This window comes from Calliphora vicina, chromosome 4 (genome assembly GCF_958450345.1).
Source record: "Calliphora vicina chromosome 4, idCalVici1.1, whole genome shotgun sequence".
NCBI classification, from domain to species: Eukaryota; Metazoa; Arthropoda; class Insecta; order Diptera; family Calliphoridae; genus Calliphora; species Calliphora vicina.
This window is the reverse complement of record NC_088783.1, coordinates 84,652,064-84,672,858: the sequence shown is the minus strand read 5'-3', so window position 1 is coordinate 84,672,858 and position 20,795 is coordinate 84,652,064. Positions and strand designations below refer to the sequence as shown.

General features: G+C 30.0%; 1 protein-coding gene across 1 annotated transcript in view; it reads left to right on the top strand.

The window, feature by feature from the left end:
* The first annotated feature begins 1,339 nt into the window (after nt 1–1,339).
* The window catches only part of LOC135957786 (uncharacterized), a 72,405-nt gene continuing 52,949 nt past the window's right edge, over nt 1,340–20,795 (top strand). The window contains exons 1-2 of the mRNA XM_065508588.1: nt 1,340–1,671; nt 14,052–14,406. Of these exons, the coding sequence (XP_065364660.1) occupies nt 14,235–14,406 (172 nt within the window). The 5' untranslated portion in view covers nt 1,340–1,671; nt 14,052–14,234. The remainder of the gene's footprint in view (nt 1,672–14,051; nt 14,407–20,795) is intronic.

Sequence of the window (20,795 nt, the reverse complement as noted above, 5' to 3'; positions counted from 1 at the left end):
GAATTATTAAGATGCCTAACATTACAATTATTAGGGATATTCAATGAATAATATTCATATTTAGAGAATATAATAACAATAATAGTGGTTAAAATTTGTTTATCTACATTCAGATATGAAAAATGTCTCTAACCAGGCATGTTTTATAGATTTAACATTTTGGAAATTTTTTAATTAAACAAGGAATTTATTGATTTCATACTGATTAAAACTATGACTGTGGCAATACCGATAAAATGTCACTATTAAATTAGAAACCCTTATAAAGGCTAGACCAACATTGTTATTTTATACTTCTTTTAAAACCCTGGTACAATTAGAAGTCAATTTATTCAAAAAAATTTTCTGGTTTTTGTTTTAATTTAGTGTTGAAAAATTCCCGGGAATTCCCGGGAATGGAACGATTTCTTAATTTCCTCCCGGGAAAGAAAAAAGTCAGGGAAATTAGGAACCCTACGTACATTATTAGATTTGGAATAAAACTTATGATACCATTAGAAAGAGCTTGCGAAGTGTATTATGAATATGTAATAATCTCAAAATATTTTAAGGTAACGATTTTTCTGTAGTTTTTGCTTTAAAAATATCGTAATTTCACTACACTTGCTAATGAAAAAAGTACTTAACGAAGTGATCGATAAATTAAAACAGGATTGCTATATGAGTGTAGCATAGTGTAATTAATTTTTAATTTTTATTTTAAATTTCTTTAACATGAATCTTACATAAAATGTAAGTTGTGGTACTTTTATTTTGACCATAACTGTAAGTACTCGTACCATACTCGGGCATTACCGACCATAAATTCTTACTTATGATTAATACATATTCCGGAAAATACACAGAACGTATGATTTATATTAAATATCATTTGAAATACTCATACGACATAGTGTACGATGTTAAAATAACAAAAACAAAAAAAGCTCTTTTTGTAACAGCCAAATAAAGCTTTATTATCTGTTAGAAGAGGGAAGCTAACAGTGAAACAAACGAACAGAAATACAACAACAAACCAAACCGTCAAACATGTTGTGCTGCAGCAGTAAATAAAACAATATTGATGCAGAATACGTGTAAAACGTAAGGGAAAAGACAGACATTGAACGTAAACGATGCTTTCAAACACACACAGCAACAACAACTCAATAACATCAGACGACATGGAGAAGAAAAATACATGTGAAAAACGAAACGAAACAAAATAACAAAACGAACAAAAAAAAAGAAAGAAAAAAATTGAAACCAAAACGCACATAAAACGAGAGAAGACGATTTCTCAAACACATTTCTCGTAAATGATGCATAAACATGCAAACCTACACTTTTCGAAAAGTTTAGTTTCAGAGTTCAGTTCAGTTTGTTAAAAGAGCTCATTAAAACCTCTACACACGTCAAACGTATACGTCAGTTGCAATTGAAATCTAAACAAGAATAGTTAGTAGTTGTTGTGCTGCTGATGGCTGCCCGATTCTACTATTCACAGCTAAAAGTTTCTATTTTTTATTGTTAATTTCTGTGAGTGTTTTAAGAACAAGTATAATAGAAACAAAAACAACTACAGCAGTCAAAAAAAAAGAAAAAAGCAAAGTGTCCTGTTTCTTTACATTTTCAAAGATTAATGTAGTTATTTGACGCCAATTAAAAAGTGTCGATTGCAAATTATTTACGGTAAATTGTGTTGTTACATACTTACAGTGTGAATTTAATAAATAAAATAAAAGATTCAAATAAAATAAATGCATGCATGCACGTGCATAGTTGCAAATAACCTTGAAAATTGTGTTAAACCTAGAACATAAAATAATAATAAAAAAAAATAAACCAGAAAAATAAAGGAAATTAAACAATACAAGGAAAATATAGCAGCAACAAAAAAATAATATAATGCTTACGTGCTTTTGTTGTTGTTGTTGCTCCTGCTAAACACACAAATACTTGCACACACTTACACATACAAATGCACATGCACACTCACACACTCTTACACACACACAACAACAACACCAACAAAAAAATCAATTCATAATTCATTAAAGGTGAAGAAGTGAACTGAAAGACGAAAAATAAAAAGTGAAAATATTTTTAACGACATAAAGAATAAAACTAGGAAGAGGATGAAAGAAAAGCGTTAAAATAAATCGGTGAATAAAAACGAAATAAATTTTCCAAAAATTTCTTACTCTATAAATAACTTTGCATTACTATGCAGTGTGTGAGTGAGTGAGTGTGTGTGGAGAGTGTTGGCATATAATTAAATACTTCTCTACCTTCAACAAAGTGAAGGCGACCATACGTTTCTGCTCGTCCTCTTCATTTCATTTAATTTTATTTCTTTAAAGGCCATATTTTGACTATTAAACACACGCACATACACAAATACACACATACATATGTATGCATATGTATGTGTGTATGTACATAAATGTTCATTCAAAGACATCTGCAGTCTTACTCGCTCTTTTCAACATCCGAAAATAACTGCGAGTAAAAAAATGCATGCAAGAGGCCGCACTGAAAAATCCTTTTAAAATTTAAGAAAAACACATTACACTACGACAAAAAATTAAATTTTTGAGAAGGGCTCCTCGTAAAAAACATACTTTTTTTATATAATTTTGGCACGCAAACATTTTTAAAGCGTTCGGTCAGTTTTCGAGATATTTTCATTTTTAAGTTTTCAGTAATTTTACCCCAAGAAAGTGGATTTTAACTAAAAGTTTAAAACATTATTTATGGATTTAAAATCCACGGAAGTTAGGCTCTTAGTTGAGTACCATTTGTTACTTTAATATTTAATAATGTTTGTGGTATTGGGTAAGGAATTGCAAAATTTTCAAATCAATTTTAAGTTTTTTTCTGTACTGCAGAAACAAGACAATTTTGCGATTAATATTTTGTATTAAAGATGGTAAAAGATTCAATATTTCTTAAAATATTAAAAACAAACAAATTAAATGTGCGACACAAATTTCAATATGTTTATAATGTGAAAACATATATGAACAAAAACACGTACACTAGAGTGTCCCTTAGAATTAAATTTTTTGAAATGTTGAAACGGTACCCGCTGAAAACTTTCATAATGACCTAAAATACCAGCAAAAAATGTTTTAGCTTGTTCTAAGAAGGGCAACCCGTGCCGACTTTCGATTTAGTTTTGAGGTGCATTTACAAGGGAATTTTTTTCAGTTTTTTTTTTTAAATTTTTGCCTTTAAATAATTACTTTTGCAATTTAATTTAAAAGAATCGAAATGTGTACATAATTGTCGTTCTAATAAGATATAAAAGACAAAAATTGGTTCAAAAATGTTAAAGTTATTAAAAAATCGACAGGACATTAACGTGTCTCAGGCCACTAGAATAAGAAATGTAGGAAACAAAATTAACATATATTGAGAAATATTAACACAAAAGTTTATTCTTACTTAAAATACATATATCCATATTTACTTGTATATGAGTTTTTATCTTCATAGGATACAGTTAACCTATTCGCAGGTACAACCAAAAAAAATATTTTTTTAACGGCAGTTTCAAAACTCCAATTTCAAATTTTTAAAAATTTTGTTAAACAAATTTCAGAATTTTTTGATCATCACATGGGGATTTATTTACAACATAGTAGGGAATAAAAGTGTGAAAAAATTATGTCAATACGTCCTACAGTTTTTCCGCACCTGCGATATAAATTTTGCGATTTCCGAGAAAAACTAATTTTTTGGCCATCAATTTCCATACTGTTATTAATTTTAAGTAAAATCTGTTCAGAATATTATAGTCCAGGTTATTCTAAATATAGTCTGAAAGTTTTCCTAAAATCGGAAAACGTTAACCCTTAAATCGTGTAGATCAAAGGTAAAATTTTTCAATATTTGGAATTTCTAATGGAAAGATAGCGAAATATTATATATTTTTGGGCCGATTTTGATGAAACTTAAGAAAAATATAACATGAAGTCTAGTATTTACAATAACAGTACAAAAATGGAAATTAACGCTTAAGAGCACTAGGGGTCAAAATGACTGTGTTTTTCGTGATTTTAAATGGACATGGTCATTTGACCCCAAGTGCTATTAAGGGTTAATTTCCATTTTTGTACTGTCCTTAATTTTTCATTAATTGTTCATTATTTCTTAATATAAATTTGACAAAAAATCAAATAATTTTCTGCCAATGAAAATGAAATGTAACATAACATAATTTTCAGAATCCATTCATCTATATATACATATATAGTTATTTTCCTAAAGTTGAAAAAAAATTATTGAAGCGGACAATTTTCAACTTTTGGACTGAACGAACTGTTCAGCAGATATCAACTGAAAAATCAACCTAGACCGAAAAATTCAAAATTTTTCTTTTTTTGTATTATTAAAAATAAATATTCAAAATTAATTAAATTAAAGAGTTCAAGATTTTCCTTACTTGCTATGGAGAGATACCGTGCTACAAAGTTCAAGTTCTTGTTATGGTCAGTTGTGTTTTATTTCTAAACACAACTCATTACAATTTATATTTCTAGGAGTGATTGTGCAATTGCACTCTTACTGAAAAACTTTTGCTACTACAACAGCTAACCGTAAAATAAATGCAAAAGAGCAAAAAAAAAACAATTAACGGTCAAATTTTTATTATCTTTTAATGATATTTTAAGACAACGTCACGCCAGACCAACAAACATTTATTCTCATTATCTCTAAGCTGAGGATCGCAAGTGCTTGAAATTTTGTATTTTAACAAATGTTAATAAAAATGAACAAATTATAAAAATAAACTCTGTTATTAAAGAAATAGTTAATTTTATATTAATTTTCAAAAGTGTCACTCCTTATTGTGAGTAATTTCCTTGCGTTTTTTTCAGCCCAAGGACAAAGCCTATTGCAAATGGCTGAAATCAGTCCATTATTTCACCTAGACGCCATACAAATGTCCTCCGGAAATTAGACTACATTGATAATAAATTTTTAATTTATACAGGTGTCGACACAAATTTCGCTCCAAATAAGTTTTACATATACGGAAGTCAAATTACGTAATTGTGCGATGATCGCAACATAATTAGTCATAGCACCCATATAAGTCTCGTTTAAGAAAATAATTTTAACGTGCTTAAATCTCTTAAAAATTTTGGTATCCACATAAAATTCAACAGGCATAAATTACGAGATATAAATTCAGAACAATCGTTCCATAATTAGTCATAGCTCCCATATAACGCCAACTTCCGAAAACATTTACGAAAATAATTATTGAAATTAAAAACAAAATGCTACACAGTATAGGGTATTATATTATTACTTGTTTTCATTTTCTTATTTCTTAACCAAAAAATATATCAAATGGAAATTTAACTAACGTAACATCATGTAATATAACGTCAGATTCTAAGGCTAACAAATAAAAACGATGAAAGATTTTTAAAGTTTATAATTTAGAAATTAAATTTATACACAGAGAAAACTGATTTGTGATAGCAACCGAATTTATTACCAATCGAATGATTCGGTTACACACATGGAATTTTTCGGTTCCATCAACAGAAAGTCAGTTGATAAAGAAGAATTTCAGTTGAAGTAACCAATATTTTGTTACCGCTTCTAAAATATTGTAGCTACAACTGTAAAATTCGGTTACTAAGGTAGAATCATTCGATTGGCAACAAATTCGGTTGCTATCACGAATCTGTTTTCTCTGTGTATTATTTTAAATCCTACTACAAAAGGTTTTATACAAAAAGTCTTGCCCAATTCGCAGAGTTATGAAATTTTGTAATGCAAGTCAAACCGCTCTTCTGTTTTTGGTAACTTCACGCAGTTGCATATTTTTGTTTATGTACCTTCAATTTCTTAGGGCCAATTGTTGCAATATTTTTTCCGAATAAAGTGGTACTTAATTACTTCGCAAATATAAAAAAACTTTTTACAAACAAATTTTACGTCACGCCTTAATGGAAATGCCCATATTAACCACAGTAAAAAATTATAAGGTGTTAAATTTTAATGCCAACATTTTGGTGATTATCAATAATTTTTAGGTCTTTGAGCCCCTTAACAAAGACGTAAAGCCAACTGTTAAAAACTGATATAATTATGCTTCGATTAATACAAATGTGACTCATTAACAAGAGATTATGATCGCTTAAAATGCTCAATACAGTTTTCTCGAGGCACTGTATTATTCACATAATTTCAATATTAATTTTAACTCAGACACATTTAAAGATCAGTATGATCATTTAAACAATTTTAGCCTTTAATTAAAAAAAAGACGGTAAAAAATTCTAATGTCATTTTTGAAATATTTTTCCAATTTTAATGTAAAATTTTATTCGCAAAATTGTATAGTTTCTGTAGTATTAAATAAGGCTTAAATATATTACTACTGACATTAAACTGAAATTTTAGAATTTTGCAATTAATTTCATAGTCCTGAAGACTTAAATAAGAGCTCAACTTCATTAGATTTTAAAACCACAAACTATTTTTAACATTTTCAATTAAATTCCACGTTCCGGAGATAAAATGGAAACAAGCCATGAGATTAGTGAAAATCTAAAAGTGGAATATCTCGACGGCTGATCGAAAAAATTTCAACAAATACTAGTCTACACTTAAAATATTTTATCTCCAACTGCGTCTCAGAAATACATAATCTGATTTACATCTAAAATTTACCGAACATTCATTACAAGTTTTCACACGATTGTGGGGAATATGTGTCAGATATTTGGACAGCATATTACGAACATGTTCTCAACTGTCTTACTTTGCACAGTGGTATAGAATCTTTTTGTTTGGGAAATAATTTAGTATGTAGCTTGAAAACGAATGAAATCTTATTGAAATTTGTCTTAGTCCATGCTGAGGTGTTTTTGAGTTGCCTTGTACTTGATAGTGGGCGTAACCCCAGAGATGCTCACCACGGGTGTACAAAATTTTAAAAAAATTACTCAAATTTCAATTCCAATCCGAATGACAAAAAATTTTATATTTATAAAAAAATATATTTATGTATAGTAAAAAACATATTACCCAGCAGCTCTAGGAGACTATCACGAAATATTGATTTTACTTAACATTTAGGGTGACAACTGGTTACATAACTAGTTATTTTAACGCGAGCATATCCTTTTGAGATTACAATGAGACTTACAATGAGCTAGTCCAAAGTAGTTAACGCATGGAATTCTCATACCGGTTACGTAGAGTCAGTTACCTTACTAGCTACCTAACTGGTTACTAGTTATTTTACTTAGAGCCACTTAAGTTGCAATTGACTTCACGCTAGATTACTTGTGATGTATAAAGTAACCAAATGACCGAAATTGAATAAATTGGAGTCAGCTAAGTGATCAGACATTAGTGACAATTACTGTCTATAAGGGATACTTGCTTAAGTGATGAGTATTACAAGTATTTTTTATCTCCGACACATGCACAATTTTATTACTTTATAAAAAGAACAAATTTTATTACTACTTAACTACTAAATCAAAATACAGCAAAAAAAGATTTTAAACCCTTCAGATCTATGAAAAAGATAGCAGAGAGTTCAAGTATCGAAAACATTTTTTTCCCTAATATAGGTAGATGACATTCAGTTGTATGGGTCATAGTTCAATCTATGTTTCGAAACCTAGTTTTTTTAGCGTCACACAGTGGTATAGAAAAAAAGAGGGAAACAAATCTGTAACTTCTTAACGATGTAAATGAAATTTGACATTTGCAAAGAAGAAGTGTTGTCGAGTGAATGAATTATGACCGTATGGGCCCATCAGTGGTGTAGCCTGGGTCCCCAAAGTAGTGTTCCAATTTCCAAAATATTACACATATAGAATCTCCTCGTCAAATTATCTCTTGTAACTTAGGAGATATTCGATTTGAAATTAAATTTTCAACATTTTTAAACACCCTACTCCAGTTTTTCTCGCAACAGTTCCAAATATTTATCGATTTTCTCCAATTTTCTTTTATTGGACTAACAACAAATGTTTAAAAATCGTGACTGCCTCCAACAAAATTTCTAATAAGATTTATTAGGAATTCGAAAAGCTAACTAACTATTCATTAAATATTTTAAATGAAAACAAATTTGAAAATTGAGGGGACAGGTTCATCCAAAAAACGACTATTTTTTATGTAAAATTCAAATTTTAGGGCAAAAGTTCTCAAACCGCATAGTTGATATAAAAATATAGTAATAACCCTGGTATGGTATAAATGTTATAGACAAAAAACTAAAAAATCCCTTTTTTGGGATTTTTCTACACTTTTTTGGTAATTGCTGGATTTATGAATAAAAAATCTATATAACTGTGAAATTTCATTAAAAAATATTTATAAATAAAAATTTAATTTCAATTTGAAAAATTTGTAAATAACAGTGCACAGTGGGGCAGAATCTAATTTTTTTGGAAATAAATCTGGGATTTCTAAACGGCTGGTCCGATCAGAATAAAATTTGACGTGGGTGTAGCCAAGGAGTATTCGAGTTTAAGTTATTGAAATGGGTCATAAAAATGCTCCAGGGGCGGCGCTACGGGGGCTCAAAGTAGGGTACCTTTGGCATGTAAAACAAAAAATGGCATGTGTTTAAAAAATTTACATGTCGAAGGTAACCAACTTTGAGCCCCCATAGCATTTTCCTTGGCTACGCCCACGTCAAATTTTATTCAGATCGGACCAGCCGTTTAGAAATGCCAGATTTATTTTATACAAACAATTTCGATTCTGCCCCACTGTGCAGTGCTAGCGAAATTATCAGCAAGTTGTTATGTTATATTCAAATATTTAAATTAAGATTAACAGCTTAATAGGAACCTAACAAAAAACGTTACTGATTTGGAAGAGGTAGAAATTGTTACAGCATATGTTTTGGTTACATACAGCTTCCTGTATAAATCCCACAATATTTTGAAAAAATGATTGTGATTCCTCGACTAGGTAGCAGTAGCCAGTTCATCGAATTACTTTACTGCACTTTTTCACCATTTTGGAAGCTAAATATTGTGAGAACCTGCAAGGAAGTCAAATAAATACAGCTGCTTTCAAATTCAAAATATTTTTTGCTGGAAACTAACGAAAAGGATCAGCATAAAATACTACATTAACATCTATATACAAAAATTCGTATGACTATTTTAGCACAAAATTAATTTGTCCTCGAATTGTATACTAAATTACTTATATAATTGTTCCAAATCATCAAACTAATAAAACCAGGTAGATTTACATTACTTTCTGAATTAGCCTCGCCTAACCATTTGGAATGAAAAAAGAAACAACCTATAAAATAGGCCTTATAATGGCCACAATATATAGTTTTTATTTAAACGAAGGATAAAAAAGAAGCAGTTATACAAACACACATACAGAGCGATCTATGTATGTATATTAAATATTAGACAGGCCCTTAAATAATTGATTTGCTTTGGATGGGTATTATTTTATTCATTAGTAGCTAAAACTAACTATTGCTAAATTCCGTACTGGATATCGATTGAATGTTGTAAAATTGGGTAAATAATGATAATTTTATTGATTTCTTAAACAAATTTCAGATTTAAATAATATAATTTTAAATGAAAAATAGCCAAGTTATACACGTTCTCTCTAACCATTGAACTACTAGTTTGCGCATATTTAACTCTTATTTCTCTGTAGAAAATAGTTGATTACACAACTTTGGTATTCGAAAAATTTATTTTTTGTTGAATATATAACGTGCGAGAATGCTAATAACTTGAAGAAATCAAAAAAAAAATATTATCTTACAATTTTCAAACGATTTCCGGTACGATTTTAGTTATTCGATTGCACTTCAAATAAGCAGCAGTTAGTTTTAAGTTCTAATGTAGAGAATGAGAACCATGGAAAGCGAATCTATTTTTGAAGGGCTTGTCTAATGCACATATGTATGTTTGTCACTGCATGTAGTATGTTTGCATGTGCATTTGAATGAACCGAAACGAAGCCAAGACTTCAACCATCATCGTTTTTATCCATTTTGTTTAAATTCATTGTAGCAGTAAATGCAGCATCACGTTTATACACTCTTCTCTAAATATTTTTACAACAACTCTCACTGACACTTGCACACATTTTCAATTCACTCGCACACACATTCACAAGCAACTACAACTATAACAACTCCAGCTAAAATGTAAAGAGTTTAACCAAGCGAAAATTTGGTTGGCTTTTAAGATGCCAAAATAAACACACACATACTCGTGTTACACACACAGATACGGACCAGAAATGGAAAGGAGTTGTCTCCTGGAGAAATGTTTTTTCTTTTTTTGTTTATTTTTTAAATAAACAAACCATCGTCACCATCACTTGCCATATCTTCAGCATCATTTGCCAGCCAACATCATTATGAAAAACAATTGAGAATTGTTTTTGTCTGTTTTCATTTTATTGTTGTCTTTAGTCTTTTCTTCGCTCAGAAATTCTTAACGCCCTCTCCATTGTCTGCCTTTTGCTGTGTGCGAACGTGTGTCTGTTTACACATGTGAATAATAAAACACGGTAAAAACAGAAGGAAGGCAAACAAAGAAAAACTAATAATAAAAAACACCATTTCTGATCAGTGTGTCAATTTTATCCGCATATTTTCTGCATTTTCTTCCTCAATTTATTTTTTCAAGTTCTCCACAAAGTAATAAATAGGAAGCACAAGAACAGCCATTATTAAGATTTAGAGATTTAGAAGAGAGCTGAACAGAACAGCACATATAGCCAGACAGACAGACAAACGAACCGACATTTGTAATTTATCAGCTAAAGATAAACGATTTTCATTTAATTCTTCTTTTGTCATTATACTTATTCTTTACATTCATTTATTGTTGTACTTGTTGTTGTTGCTCAACAATTTATGAGTGTGGTATTTGAAGTCGATCTGTGTATGTGTGTGTGTTTGTACAAGTGTATGGGTGTGCAGATGTTTTAAATTTATTGGATTAGATAAAAAATATTTTCAAGCATCTTTAATTGTTGTCTATTTATTGATAAATTACTCTTAGGACGGATAACTTATCAAAATTTTAAATATAGTTAAGGCTTAACCCTCTAACCCGCAAGAGTGCCTCAAGGCATGCATTACAAAACACCAATTATCTCAAAAAGTAATTATATTTTTTTTTAAATTTAACTGTGACTTTAGTTACATATTTGTTAAAATTACCCTTCCCCCCATAACCGAAAAGTTTTAATATAAAAAGAAAAAAAATAAGAAAAATGTAAAATAAATTTTAGTTTATTTCCCCCCTAAATGGTTGACCAGGATCCACGTCTGTACTACTAATATTTTTATGAAAAACAATAATTATTTCCGATCACTTTTCTTTTGAGATCGTAGTTGTATATACTCTAGTAGCGAGTTATTCCAACTGAAACTTAACCCTCCGTTACTCGCAACTGATCTAGTTGATACAGGCAAAATTGTTTCTATTGTAAATTTTTTAAAACATCCTAAGTTTTAAGATATTTTTTGAAAAAATTCATTTATACTGCAATTTTATTTGTATTATTCTTTTAAATACTTTGAATTTAATATTGTTTTCATGTTTTCGAAATAAAAAGTGAAGAGATTATTTTCAAACACGTCTTTCTTTTATTGATATCAATTTGATACATTGCGACTAGTCACGATTGAAAATGATTGCGACTAACGGAGGGTTAATCAAAATACATATTTTAACAATTTAATTCTTGAACATTTAATGCAGTTCATCCGCAACAAAAAGTCATTTAATAGTCCCTTGTTCTCTCACACATAACAGTTCAAGTGGCAAATGTCCTCTCAACCTTCCTAATTGCTGTAATCTTGACATGAATAATATGTCGTGATAAAACAAGCACTGATTCCTCTTCAGATTCCTCTATGAAATTATGTACAAGGGATCGATGTAGATAAGAAGGAATTTTCTGCACATTTCTATTAATTCGCACGACTTTGTAGAATTCTGAGCCATGACTTTTTGATGTTCAGAAGTTTTTTAATAATACCTTTATCTTGCCACTATCCTGATAGTATATATAGTCAGCTGATCAACATTTCATTCATCTGAATTTTTAGTGTCTTCTATCACATGAAAAAATATTGAAAGCTCTCCTGTGATTCTTGCGAATTTCGTGAAAATATAGATCGTCTAAAAAATTTTTCGAAAATTTAATGCATTGACATTTCAACAAAAAAGAAAGTTTCTGAATGATCTCTTCTTATATTCAGATTAAGCCTGAAAATAAGAAAAATAAGCAACATTCAAAACACATTTCTTTCACAATGCACTTTGGGGCAGAATCAAAATTTTCAAAAAATCAAAAAATAGGGTACCTTTCACATGTAACATTTTAAAACACGTGCCATTTTTTTGTTTCTCATCCAATTTCAAAGGTTTCGAAAAAACATGATTGTGTATGCTATTTATATCTTATAATTACCGAGTTATAGGCATTTCAAAATTGATATTTAAAAATGTTTCCTTGGTCCGCTTTTTTAAAAATATAGGGCGAACTTTTTGTTCGTTAGACAACTAAATTACCATTAATATACAAACGATTTCAGATCAATATCAATAATGGATCCAAAAATAAACGATTTTCAATATAAAAATAGTAGATTTTTGCTGTTTTTCGGCGAATAGGTGACTTAACTCCTTTTCATAAAAAAAATCTTTCTTTAAGAACATATGTGTAACAATTTAATGTTTTTCTGTAAGGTATCTTTACGAAGAAGATTTTGGTATAAAAAACATGTCCTATTTTTCGAATATCAGATTTCAACTTTGGGCCACATGTTCTAAAATCCCAAACTGGGATCAGAAAACGGAAAACAGCTTTGGAAACCTTGATGTGTTCCCTATTTATCCCCAAAGTATTTTTCCAGCTCCGAATAAAATGTGGACCCTATGTGCAAAATTCTAAAAATTATTCAGAATGACAAATTGAAAAAACGTTGAAAATTTCATAGAGTTTTATTAATAAATAAAGATTTTATTACATATTTATTTATTTCTAAAACTAAAATTATTCAGTTTCTAAACTAAATCAGTTTCTAAAACTAAAATTTTTAAAATTTTAATAGGATTGCAAATATTAGGAACAATTTAATCCACATTTATTCCAAACTATATTTTTTGTTTAAATAAGTTAACTTTTGGTCTTACAAATTTAAATTAACAAATACATATACAAGTATTTGTAAAACGTATCTGCAAGGAGCAGTAGGTGATAGCTGCCTATACGATCTCCGATTAATTGGATCGCTAGGATGACTCCTCCGATTGCATTCCATGAGGAACAGTTTTCTAAACATGGCATAATGTTCCATGGATATTTGCATGCAGCAAATTAGTACTTTAGCAATTTTGACTATTTCTCCACTGCGGATCAAATGGAGTAGCATAATTGACCACTGAACCGTCGACCAATCGCCTTATAGGTAGCCAACAATGTATCTTTATCCATTATCCTAGTGATGCCTACTATTAAGAAGATTGTATCCAACAATCCAACAGCTGGGAGGATCCATGTGATATGAGGAACATATTCAATATGTTCCTCATATCAGTGACCTTTTCAATGGAAACACTTTCCGATGTAAAAATATCGCGATTTGAAAATTGAAAATTTTTTTAAAATTGTCAAATGGGAATGGAAAGGGTTTCCGATGAAAAAGTAATTGATTTGAGGAACCCTTTGAAACCGTAATATGTGTGGTAAATTTCATTAAAATCGAAGATGTCAAATCCGAAAATAGCAATTTTCTGACCGTTTTGATATGGATTCTCCCAGCTGTATTTAGTTTTATATAATCCATTTTATACATTTTATTTACTTCCTAAATCACGAATATATTTTTATTCTCATCTAATACTTTCGCATACATTAACTAACGGTTGCATACAGTTCTCGACTTTTCTCATGTCACCTCAAACACACTCAAACTTGTACTCGAACCTGAAGATAAACAAGAAAAAAAAACAATTTTTTAAATTAAAAGAAATTTATCGTTTAATCTCAATTGACAATTTCTTTTTTAGCTTGTAGTTTTTTCAACAAAAGAACTCATCTGATATAAATACAATACAATCTCTGCCAATCACTTAATTATCAAAAAAAAAAAATAAATAAAATTAAAGAATAAACTGCCTGTTAAACATTAAATAGTGAATAAATAAATAAGGAATTTGTCTAAATAGTTTAATTTAAATAAATTCTTCAAAATGTATTTTCGTTTAACACATGACACTTTGAAATCGTCTACAAAATCAACAACTTCGTCATCGTCGTCTAGAAGAAGAGCAGCAGTTGCTTTTAACAATCAACGTTTCACGTGCTCAAATATGCCACAGACAGTGTTGCTGATATTCTGTTGCATGTGTATAACATTAACCGGTGAGTATTACAACATACATTTCTACATACTTACATTTAAACCTACTACTTAATTATTTAAGAAATATTTTTCAAATATTAGTACATATAAGAACATAAGTAGATTATTATACACATATTAGGGTGGTTTTACAAAGATATGCAGAGATAATTGTGACAAATTTTTGAGTCATTAAAATTCCAGCGACCATTATGTGGCCAAGTCAACATGTATAGGAAATGCAAGAAAATATTTTAATATGATATGAATTTTATTCATATCATATAACGTTCACCATTTGCCATATTCGTCCAAAAAAGGAGAATTTTTTGTAAAACATGTCAAATTGTTTTCAATTTAAACAATCGTTAAATTAATTTTTGAAATGATCTTTAAGATTTTAACAAATTTAAGACATATGGAATGAAACAGGAATCTTCGACATGGCATCGCATTTTTTCCAAATTTCACTTTAGTATACAGGTTCTTTATAATCATCAACAATACCACCTATTTGCATAACAATGGTTCCAAAATAACACATGCAAAGTATTAAAAATCACACTATTATAGATCTCTAGATATCAAATAATAACAATTAATATTTTCAGCCAACTACATATAATATTAACGAAATAAATCCTTCAAAGTTTTACGGCTTTCTCTATTACAGTTTTCAGATATGGGCATTTCCTGGGGTCGCGAACGTACGTTCGTACGCTTTTGATGTCCAAAGAATATAGATGTAATGTAAAAATCTGCGAAATGGAACGGAATATGTAAAAGCGATTAATTTATTTTAAAAGTGTACTAATGTAGGTCTCCATCCGGTATTTATACAATAAAATATCTCTATTGGTTTTTGTTTAATTGGCTTAAGTACAGGTATCGAACGAACGGGTCGCGAACGTAAGAATTTTTCATATGTTTTTTAGTATTTTTACCTTGCATTTTCCCATAAATATCTTTAAATTTCCATAACAAACAAGTAAGAAAGTATGGTCGGCCAAGCCAGACCATATAATACCCTACACTAAGTAATATTTTTCTTCAATTCAATAATTAATATTCGTGAGAAATTTTTTGGGTGATCGATTCTTCGACATTTTTTAGAAACTATTTTTTTATAATAACCGGTTAACCGGTTTTTTGTAAAAATATTAAAACGTCTAGAAATAAGAAGAAAAAAGTTTCATTTATTAAAATAATAGTGATTAAAACCATTTTGATTACTTCTTTTATCCTTCACAAGGTCTTCTGTGCAAATTTGACCCATTTTGAAATTAATATTTTATTTTTTCCAAAATATCTTGATATTTTTGATATTTTATGAATTTTATTTCATTTCAAATGTCAACAACTATGTTAGGTTTTTAGAAAAACAAATTGACAAAAAAAATATCTATAAACTTGTTTGGTCTTTTGTTACGTACAATTAAGTTACATTTTTTCAGAGCTTTGGTAGCACTACATTATGTCTTTGGTGGCTCTAATATACATATATCTGTCTCTTTTCATCATACTTGCTGAACTACTGTTTCTCTTATACATCTTCGGGTAAAATGTTACCCAATTTGAAATTAAAATTGCATTTTTACTAAAAATGAGTAGTTGATATTTTATGACTTAATTTAAAATGTCAACAACTACGTTAGGTTTTTTTTTTAAAAAAAATCTATTTTCTATTTGGGTCAAATTTGACCCGATGATCATTAACGTCAGTAAATTTGAAGACATTATGAAGATAAAGTAATCACTTAGGAATAAGTAAAACACAGTTTAAATGCTTTGGAGTATCTCGATTTTTTTTGTTGTTTTTATAAAACTAGACATTGAAAATTATCTTTTACTTGGTGTATTTGTAGGACATATAGAAAACAAAGCATTGAGTAAGTTTTCAGGCTTTCCAGATCACTTGTGAGATTTTCTAAATATAAAAAGTCTTCTAAAATAGTTGAAGTATTTCAAAAGCCGGCTATTCGAGGAGAAAAACCCGATTTCTTCGATATTCGAAATGTGAGATTCTCAAAACAACCGAAACCGACCTTAGCAAAAAAACCGGTTATAACCGATTATTATAAAACCGGACCGATCACCCTAGTAATTTTCCAAGTGGGCCTTATATGGGAGCTATGACCAATTATTGACCTATCACCATGAAATTAGGTCGTAGTTTATGTCTATGTGAAAGTTATTTATGTTGAATTTTATGTGTATACCAACATGAGGTTTATGAACGTGATTTACGGAAGCGGGTCTTATATGGGAGCAATGACTAATTATGGACCGATCATAATTAAATTTGGTGACATGAATTCGTATGGGGGCTAGTTGAAATAATGGACCGATTTCAGCCAGTTTCAATAGGATTCGTCCTTGGGCCGAAAAAATTATATGTACCAAATCAACATTTTATTTTTCGTACCTGGTTGACTAATCGTAGGAAATGCCCATATTCGAAAATATATATGGGGCATTTCATGTCAAGAATTTCATTTTAGTAATCCAATATTAAAAACTGACTATGTATAGTTCATGATATTGGAGGTGCAACATCCACTGTTCCCATCCCAACCATTTTTAGCTAAACTCCGTACAGTGATAAGAAATTGATTCGTAAACAATTTAAATACTTTTACAATTATAGTTCTCCAGATATTCGAAAATAACTATTTAATTTATATGGGAGGTGCCACACCCCTGTTCCGATTCGTCCCATTTTTGGTTAAACTTCATACAGTGATAAGAAATTGATTGGCATTAAGTTTGAAGACTGTCATAATTATAGTTCTGCAGATATTCGAAAATAACTATTTACTTTGTATGGCTGCTACCATGCCCATTTTCAGCAAAGCTATGCACAACGGTACCGAAGTAAATTCCGCTAAGTTTTGCGGTTTTCTCAATTATAGTTCACCAAATATTTCATAATAACTATTTACTTTATATTGGAGGTGTCAGGGCCGCATGCTTCCAGATATAGAGAAAGATACTGTAAAATTGGTGCAGTGATTAAGCTACAAACAAACCCTTCACCATGAGTGACAAGGTTATATATATGTAAGTTTGTAATTTCGGTCCACAAATGGCACAACCGAATATAGCTCTCTTACTTGTTTCAATATACATAGATCGAATAGATGGTGTAAAATTGCTCAATTTGAATTGAAGATAACCTTTCCAATTTTAACAATATTGGTATCATAGTAATACTAATGTACCCTAGTTTAAATTTATTTTCCTTTATATGGGAACTAGGTTTCATTTTAACCATATTTTTTAATCGAATGACAGCCCTACTAAACAAGTAAAGTCGCATCTGCAATTTACTTTACAGAAATAATGATCGGTTGAACTATTAATAACTGGAAAATGCTTCAACGAGTTTTAATTATTTTTTTTTAGTTTTAGAATAGTATTCATTCCCATTTAGATTGCAAAAAAAAATAAAATTTTTATCTCATTTCAAAACTTTAGAACCGATTTAACTCAACTTTTCAGAACTGCAATTTTAAAGCAGATGTCAAAAATTCGATAAATATAAAAGAAATTCACCCTAATACACATGTATGTTTATTACATCACTTACGTATTTTGCTTTCAGCCTACAGACATAGATTTAAGTGGGGATTTCAAACACCTAATTGACTATTATTGATTTTAATATTTATTTATTTTTAACAAAAACGAAGGTCTGGCCGATTACAAGTTTACACAACATATTGAAAGGAATTAGCGCAAAGGATTTTTTTGCCAAATATTTATTTAATATTGTTAACTTATATCTCCATTTTGTAAGGCAAATAATGTAATAGATATCTGCATAGATTTCTTCTGTAATATATCATTCTTTCTTGGTCCTATTAATTTAGTTTTTCATTTAAAGTTGTAATCTAAAACACACACACATTCTGGTACAATTACATATAATAAATATTTATAATTTAATTACCTTGAACTACATGCTGTTCGGTTCAGTTCAGTTCATTTCATTCCCTTTTGCTTATTTGTTCCCTTTGTATCTACCACTGCTAGCTCGTATGTATAGATGTACTTAGTATGAACAAGTATTTAACATTATTTATGTTGTAATTAGTTCATAGTTTTGCCCTTGACTGTTGTGTTTTCAAAATGTTTTGAGAAATGTTTTTTAAATCATGTTTTTTGTATTTGTTTCAAACAAAATGCATATTTTGTGTTCTGCCTTAAGTAGTTCGTCGACTATGCAGTCGAAACTGTATTTTGTGAGAATATTTGGCTAGTGTAATTCAATTAATTGGGACAGACAATTATACTTAAAAGCATTTGTTCCAAAATATAGGAATTCATCTAAAATTAAAACAAACCATATTGCTATTTGAAATTATTTAATTTTGTGTTAACAGATTATAAGCCATTTTAGGAAAATTGCTAGTTCTTGAACGAGTATAAGCAGAACCAATTAAGATTCTTTAATACATTCTTAAAACAAGTAAGAAAGTATGGTCGGTCAAGCCCTACCATATGATACCCTATAGCGAGAAGCAATAGAAAAGCTTGTACCAAATGTGATCGAATTATCTCTAAAATGGCGACCTGTAGTTTGATTACGGACGGACGGATATCGCTTAATCGACTCAGTGAGTGATCTTGAGCAGATTGTTATACTTTAAGGTTACAGAAATCATCACTAACCCAATATATCCTCCCCACTATGGTGGTGTAGGGTATAACTAGATATGTCTCAACTACTTCCAGATAAACAAGTCACGAAACATCATGGAGTCGGTTTAAAAATGCTTAATTTTGTATTTTTTTTTATAAATGGAATAATAGGTTTAATAGTTATAATCCTAATATTATTGAAACTTCCCCTCTATAAGTCAGTACAGCACAAGCTGATTAGGGCGGTGAAGACTGATTTAGTCAATCTCACCGAGTAACGTTGTCGTCACTGATTCAAGTTCAGAAGGGCGTCCTTGGTCAAAGCATCTTCCAGACGTTCAAAAAAGACAAATGTTCCAAAAACATCTCTTAGATCAGCGACATCGTGGCACTCCAAGCCTTCTACAGAATTTATGGATTTGACATCGTCGTATTGCCTTTGTTGTCTCTTCGATACAAGATACACGAATGACGATGTCACCACAGAGTTGTTATTCAAGACAAGAATCGGCCTCTTTGAAGATCCCTCCGCGTCCATAAATTTCGTCAGTAATGTGTCGGAAGTTACAGGTTATTTCCAAGGTAACTTAGACACTAGATGTCTCAGCTGCAATTTTTGCAATTGATTTAGGATTTTGAGGCTAGATCCCATGTAAACTATATCCTACGATGCGACAACAGTGTTAAATAGAAACGCTGAGCGCTCATCTACACACGACACTGGATTTACTTGACCATGGTATCAACAGCGTCTCGTCATTGGGGTTTCATAGAACACTCCAACCTACTTTAATACCAATCGAATTGGGACATGAATCCGCCATTGATAGAAGTGTCAATGACGGATTCATGAAGGATTTGAACATAGGTTTGCGACGTTTGTTACCCTCTCTCCTCCGCTTTTGTGTCATCGGAAAAATTCCAGTTTAGTGTTATCAAATATTCGACATATACAAAACACCGGTTTTAATATTTTTTAATCTATATTTTTGAAATACAAATTACACAGCATTTTAAATCAAAAGAAAGGATATAGTATATTAATATATTAAAACATACTGTTATATAAAACTAAGTAATAGTTAGTTTAATTTTTAAAATAATATTTCAATAATATTACAATTTAAATGATTTGAGGACATACGATTTCTTAATTTATGTTTGATTAAAGATGAAACATATATAACACGTTCATTTATAGTTAAACTGTTAAAATTGCATTATATAAAAGATTTAATATATTTGACCTTTCTGAAAATTTGACCAAATAATCAAAATCTTGTTTAAGGTCGCTAGCTGTTCTATTGTGTGGGTTTAGAACTTCGTTTAATGTTACACTGAGATGAGCTCTAGAGTCAATTTCAATATATTGTTACGTTTTTACCTTTTAAAAACGGTGGTTTATTTCCTTTAAATAAACCGGATACTTTTGATTGCAAATAAAAGCAGTTTAGTAGTTTAAAATTGTAACAACTCTTTATTTATTTAAATAGTCATATGTGGTTTTATACAAATACACGTTTATAATTCATATTAATAGACACACTTGAATTACACTTTCTAATGTACAAGACAATTATTGTTAACTCTAACAGTGCCTATGAAAAACTGACTTAACGACAGCAACCTGTGCCATTATTTATACACAGCGCCATCTTCCTTCGAGTAGCTTCATGTATGATATTAACGGAAATACTAGGATGTTTGAGTTAAAGGGAGTTTAACCTTAGCGGATTGGGAGTTGCTTGAAGAAAATTTCTGAAGC